The sequence below is a fragment of the Brassica oleracea genome, chromosome C9 (assembly GCF_000695525.1).
Source record: "Brassica oleracea var. oleracea cultivar TO1000 chromosome C9, BOL, whole genome shotgun sequence".
Lineage (NCBI taxonomy): Eukaryota > Viridiplantae > Streptophyta > Magnoliopsida > Brassicales > Brassicaceae > Brassica > Brassica oleracea.
In genome coordinates this window covers 20101671-20109062 of record NC_027756.1, presented here as the reverse complement: position 1 = coordinate 20109062, position 7392 = coordinate 20101671, and the positions used below count along the sequence as shown (strand labels likewise).

General features: G+C 32.6%; 1 protein-coding gene across 1 annotated transcript; it reads left to right on the top strand.

Annotated features, from left to right (window-relative positions):
• Positions 1-558: 558 nt before the first annotated feature.
• Positions 559-1773, top strand: LOC106316760 (peroxidase 65). The gene has a single exon (XM_013754635.1). The coding sequence runs from the start codon at positions 701-703 to the stop codon at positions 1682-1684; it is 984 nt and encodes a 327-aa protein (XP_013610089.1). The 5' UTR covers positions 559-700; the 3' UTR covers positions 1685-1773.
• The last annotated feature ends 5619 nt before the right edge of the window (positions 1774-7392 follow it).

Genomic DNA, 7392 nt, shown 5'->3' with positions numbered 1-7392 from the left:
CAAAAATGGTTACTATAGTTAAGAATATTAATATGCAAATGTTTTATATATATCATTTTGATTGGTTTCGTATCCAACCGCAATATGAGCAATCGACAAATTAAATACAACTAAAATCGTTAATCTATCATAAATGTTATATATCACAAATCAAACAAACACTCATATGAATGCATGTTTGTGCAACAATTATATTTTTTTGTTGTGACAAATTTTTTGTCTATTTTTTCAAAACAAACGCATGTATGGCTGCATGGGTCAACCTCTAGTTATAATTATGATAATACCAGGTTCATCGAATGTAATCAATTTCTATATAGCAAGTTAAGAGTTCAAGATCTGTATTATATAACAAAAACCAAAACTTTCCTGTATTCCCTTTTCTTACGCCAGTATTTATATATGCTAAAAACAAATCAAGAACCAAATTTATAAGCAGCTTAAACCATACAAAAAATAGGTAAATTTCAAAAATAGAAATAAACAAAAAAACCAAAAAAAAAAACAACCACACATACATATAAAAACAATCCATTTACGTAGCCTCTACTTGGTAACCTCCTAAGCCATGAAATAGTCGCAAAGCCTTTTCTTTCTTCTTCATTTCTAATTGCTTTCGACCAAGATCGATCGTGGAGACGTCTACCTCGTAGACCTCTCTCTCAACTTGAACTCCCATTTCTTGTTGCGGACATCAAATATGCGGCTTTCTCGCTTCGTTCTCCTCATTTGTCTCGTTATTGTTGCACCAGCCGTATCGGCTGATTTAACTATCTTGAAAACGGATTACTACCAAAAAACATGCCCTGATTTTACAAAAATCGTGCGTGAAGCCGTTTCAACGAAGCAAGCTCAACAACCGACAACTGCGGCCGGGACACTACGCCTCTTTTTCCACGACTGTTTCCTTGAAGGTTGCGATGCATCGGTTTTGATAGCCACCAACTCGTTTAACAAAGCAGAACGTGACGATGATCTCAACGAATCCCTCCCAGGAGATGCTTTTGACATTGTGAATCGCATCAAGACAGCTCTCGAGCTGTCTTGTCCCGGTGTGGTATCATGCGCTGATATTTTAGCGCAGGCTACGCGCGACCTTGTCACGATGGTAGGAGGACCTTACTTCGACGTAAAGCTTGGTCGTAAGGACGGACTCGAATCCAAAGCGCATAAAGTCCGAGGAAACGTCCCCATGCCTAACCAGACGGTCCATGACATCCACGGGATGTTCAAGAAAAATGGGTTTAGTCTACGTGAGATGGTAGCATTAAGTGGAGCTCACACAATAGGATTTTCTCACTGTAAAGAGTTTAGTGACCGGCTCTTCGGATCAAAAGCTGATCCAGACATCAACCCGCGATTCGCAACCGCTCTCAAAGGACTATGCAAAAACCACACTGTGGACGACACAATAGCGGCGTTTAACGACGTGATGACTCCGGGAAAATTCGACAACATGTACTTCAAGAACCTAAAGAGAGGACTAGGGTTATTAGCTTCCGACCACCTCCTTATTAAAGACAATAGCACAAAACCGTTCGTTGAGCTTTACGCAACTAACGAGAAAGCATTCTTTGAGGATTTCGCACGTGCGATGGAGAAAATGGGCACGGTCGGCGTTAAGGGTGATGGGGAAGGAGAAGTGAGACGTAGGTGCGACCACTTCAACAATCTCAATGTATAGGAATAAACATAAAAATAATAATTTTATGTGTTGTATTTGCGCGGAAAAGGAAAAATTGCTGAGAATAAAGGTTTTGTTGGTCATGCAAACCAGTGATTTTTTAAGGTATATTGAGATTTTTGAGTATGTTTACATAATTTGGATGGATATACAATTCCAAATTGGCTTTGAAAGATTCCGAACCGAAGCCGATTCAAAAAATCCAAATACTCGAATAAAACTTAAATCTCTAACCCCAAAAACCCGAAATTGGAATAGATCCACACCAAATCCAAATGGATACTCGAATGCCCACCTCTAGGTATATGCAAGATAACTAAAATAAATGAGATGAAATTGAATGAGAAAGGTTAATTTATGGACTACGGAAATTAGAGGAATATTTTGCTTTGAAATAGTTCTTATTCAATTTTGTAATTGGAATTTGTATTCCATGCATGGACTCATTGTAGTTTGTAAATGTTAACATTCTAGTTAATATTATTTTATTTAGTCCAATTTTTTTTTACTAAAAATAATATTTTTTGAAGCTCTCTGATTCCACTGGTTTGATTAAGAGTTTATTATGTTTTACAACGTGAAATATGAAGTTCAAAATTATAATACAGTTTATCATCAATTATAAAAATCAACGATGAAAAGTATATATAAGATTTTCAGCAAAGTATAAGTAGAACCGTAAAAATATAGATCTTCATAAAACGGTTTGTGGTGCAAATATAATTATCAGACACATGAATCTTCATAAAATATTTATATTATCGGTCGTAGAATCATTTATAATTTTTTTTTTTATTTGCAGTCCCCTAAACATTATTTGAGAAGTGATTTTTCATATGTCATCATCACATTAATTTTAAAAGAAAAATGATGACATGACATATTAACAATGATGAGATGACATATTAACAATGATAACATGACTTGAAACTAATTGTGACATAGACATCTATATTAATGTTAATTTATACTTTTGGTAATTTTAAAAAAATATTGTAATAACTCATAAATTTTCATTAATATAACAATAAATAATATAATAGTAGAAATAGAAATAGAAATATAATAATATAATACAGTTTTCAAAATATTATTTAATTCTATTTTTTTTATAATTTATAACTTTTATTACAAAAAACAAATCTTCAAAATGTATGCAATTGTTTAAAAAATTGTAATTTTCTAATCAAATTACCATTAATTTATTTTTAATTTCTAAAAAATTTAGTAATATTTTTTTTTTTTTGTTTAACATTTTGATAATTATATACATAACCAAATTTTCTCTTAATTTAATAAAATTTAGTTATATATTTTAACCAAAAGAATAGATAGAAAAATCTCTCCAAGATTATAATTTTAAATATATACATATATATATTATTAAATATAAATTTACTTAAAAAATATTTATTTTATCTTAATTTTTATATATAATTTAATAAAAATTTAAAATTAAATATTGCAAGCAAATTATAAAATATAAATATTAACAAATTTATATTTAAAAAATAATAATTTAAATTTTAAAACTTTTTTTTCTGCACGTGGCGCAAAACTTACAATAGTTCCCTTAAATAAATATACATTTTTTTAAAAGTTTACTAGGGTCGGACCCGCCTGTAGCAAATGAACAAAATAATACAATATATTTTAAATTGTAATTTATTTTATATTTTAATTTTCACTATTTTACAACAATTTTTTTATTTCTTCTTTTTTATAGAAATTATGTATTTGTTACTACATTAAAACAATTCATAATAAATATAAGTATTTCACTTTGTTTACAATATTTGCTTTCTTTGAATTTAATAGAATTTTTCACTGCAAAAAAACAGTATAAAACAACTATTATTTGAATTAGCATTTATAGATGTAAGTGTATTTTATTTTGTTATTCTTGTTAGAAATCAAAATTTTGTCTTATGATAGTATTTGGGATATATATTTTTTAGAACGACAGCTGATTGAATTATATACACTAAATATGGATTATTTCTTGTTTATGAATGTTTATTGATTGAATTTATTGATTTTTACAACGTTTTGCATAGTGTCTCTGCAGTTTTCCCACACGTACTAACAAACTTCAGTTACAAATAGCAACATAAAATATGTAAGTCCAGACTGTTTTAAATCATTACAACACATGCTTCATGGTAACAACGGAAAGCTTTAAGCGAGTAGCAAATTTTGGTTCATCTGAAAATCCTTGAACAATCTGCAAAACCCCTTAACCTTGTGGGATATCTGTTATTTGTTAACCGTAAAATTTCACTTTGTTATACAATATAAGTTCTTATATCTTAAATTTTGTTTCAGACATATGGTCACACACGTAAGTTTAAGTATCTATATACGTAAGTGATCTGTTTTATTTGGTTAGAAGCAAAAAGTTAAACATTGCTTTTGCAATATCTTTTTGTTTGGTTTGCTTAACTTTCTGGTGGCCTTTTTGTGATTATGTAGTTGACTGAAAGCCATGGTGGCTCAGTGGCTGATGTCCCACATTATACTCAGCCATGGATGCTCCAAGTCCTGCTTACGCACCCACTGAATTGTAACTTAAATCCATCATTTTTGATACGTCTAGTGAATGGATGTGTAATATGTTACATTCCACGGGGTTCTTACCATTTCTAAGATCACACCATTCATGGGAGATCTGTACGACCTGCATTTTTCACCAAATTTAAGTTTCTTAGGCAGATTCGTGGTCAACATGACTTCAATGTATCTGTGAGTGACTTCATTATAGTTGTACTATTTCGTCTGGCACAAAATTAATCACTGCGGGAAGTGGTAGGAAAAAAAACTGAAGTTATGAAAATATATACATTCCTTCATGCTGTTTCAGGGGAGGAAACTATAACTGTTGAAACTCTTTCAAGTGTCAGTAACATTACAGGATCGTACTTCTTCGTGAGTTTCCATAAAGACTGATGTGGTTATTCGCCTAGCTGGTGCAAGTTCTAGATGATGGGTAAGCCAGGAGGAGGAGGAAATTGCCGACGGCGCCGTTTAGTTTCACTGACGGACGGTGATAAAAATGGAGGTGGGGAATATAAGCAAAAGAAGCTCAATCAAAGACACAATTTTAACATGTTTCACGTATGTAAATTCATAAGTAATGATGAAGTAAAATTCTTGTTTTGATATGAGCAAACCTTATCATTAAAATGGCATTAGTTTACTGTTTCAGAGGAAAAATATTTTTCATTCGTATAAGAAAACATAGTAAACATTCTAATTGCTAAACTATTAGCAGCTCACAATACAACAAACATAAACCATTGCACCCTAACGAACAATGGCTGAAATCACAATAACCAAAAAATCAATGCTTCAAAGTTCTTCTTATACTAAAGCTTAGAAAGCAGAGTAACCTGTCCCACAAAGAGATTAGATCCCAGACGTATTTTCATATTCTTTTGAAAGTTTAGACTAACCTGTGATCCAATTCTTTCTTCTAGTGATGTGAATGAAATAATTAGGCCGATTGAATGAGAGCATCATAAGTTACAGAGGCGGTGTTCAATGTCCGTGTTATCTACAGTAACCGTTTCGGTGGGATGATATAAGAATAGCTGAGGGAGATTGGGACAACGGCCCGCTTCAAATCAGGGAGGAGAAGAACGAAGTTGGCCAAATTTTATAAATACTGATTTATTTATACTCGTAGATCCACCGACTCAACAAAGCCTAGCACGCATTCAAAGCCTCGTCATGGTGGATTGAATTAATAAGGATTTAACACCACACGAAGAACACATAATTCCGACCGTTTCAGTTTCAGTGATGAAGATCAGAGGTCAGAACTGAACAGTGAAGAGAGACGAACGCTGAACTTCGATGTCTTCGCGTCGAACACAATTATGATTACTTTGTTGGGCTATTGGGCTTTATACCATAAAAATGACGAAAGTTAAGTGTCGCCAGAAGACCAAATCAAATTAGAATAAATGATCAGAGGTCAGAACTGAACAGTGAAGAGAGACGAACGCTGAACTTCGATGTCTTCGCGTCGAACACAATTATGATTACTTTGTTGGGCTATTGGGCTTTATACCATAAAAATGACGAAAGTTAAGTGTCGCCAGAAGACCAAATCAAATTAGAATAAATGATTAATGAAACGGTGCGTTTTTATCAAGTGGACACGTGTCAGCGGTGTAATAAGCAACTTTGTGACGTGGAGGCACAGGAGAGAGGCAAACAATACTTTAACGGGCCAAAACTTTTCTCCTCTGAACCCAATAGAAATCACAATACGAAAAAAATAAAAGTCAGGCGACACGTGTCGCAAGCACAGAAATCGAATTACCTATGTGGAAACTGACGTGGCGCAACATGAGAGAAATAAACCATTCTTTATAATAATAGATATACACTTGTTACTAGTTAGATTCGAAAATGTGCCTTTAACATTCCCCAAACATTACAAATTCTAATATTTAACAAATTTAATTTTAATTGTTGATTGTCCTCAAAACAAGCCAGTTAACGTTGTAGTTGTCATTTTTAGCTCATGCTTTTGGTCCAGCGCAGTTCTCGTTAATTATATGGCCCTACGCTTAAGACGAACGACGATGCTTGAGATATCAATCTAAAAGGCTTCTGTTTGATCCGTGTCCAAAGATTTGTGTTATTAATTATTATGAATGCGAGATAATATTTATATTTCATTCTTATATGTTTATAATTTTTGAGAATGCCATAAAATTGATTATTTTTGTTTTTATTGTAAATTCATATGTTTTCAGTTTCGAGATTTGCGTGCTTTTTTTTAATGTGTTTAGTTTTGGCCTTTCTAATTTATGAGATTTTTTTCCTCTTTAAACCATGTGCAGGGTTTTATTAATTTTATTTTGATAAAGTAAACATTGAAATATAAAACGTTAAAATTTTATGTATACTGTTAGGTTTTATCAAATTTAAAGATGGTCATTTTGATTTGAGATTTGTATAAAAATTTCAAATTTTATTTTATTGAAATAACGTTATCCCGACGACATACCGACGAAACAAGTCCTCGGAAATAACTCCTCGGAAATTCAATTTTACTCGGAAATCCCTCGGAATTTTCCGACGGAATTCCGAGGAAACAAATTTCCGAGGAAACTCCGAGGACCACCAGTTCGCCGGAAAGCTCCTCAGAATATACCGAGGGAGAATTTCCTCGGGATATTTCGATGGACTTTCCGATGGTCCAATCCTCGGAAGTTCCGACGAAATGTTCCTCGGAATTTTCATCGGGAATTTCCGAGGAACGGAGCCCTCGGAAAATCCGAGGAACGGGTCCCTCGGAAAATTCCGAGGAACGGGTCCCTCGGTATATTCCAAGGAACATGTCCCTCGGTATATTCCGAGGGTTCATTTCCTCGGAATTTAAAAAAAAAATTAATTTTTTTTTTAAAAATAAAATTTTTGAAATTTAAATTCGAAAATATAAAATTAAAATTAAAATTGAAAACATATTAGATTTTTTAAAAAATAAAATTTTTGAAATTTAAATTCAAAAACATAAAATTAAAATTAAAATTGAAATCATATTAGTTAATATTCAAAGTTGTACAAATAAAAATAAAACATTCCAAGTTTTTGAAAAAAAAAAAAAAACTACGGGTCTGGCACGTCCCGGAACACTTCGTTCGGGTACATCCTCTGCATCATCTCCATCATTTGCTGGTTCAACCTCCTCTGTG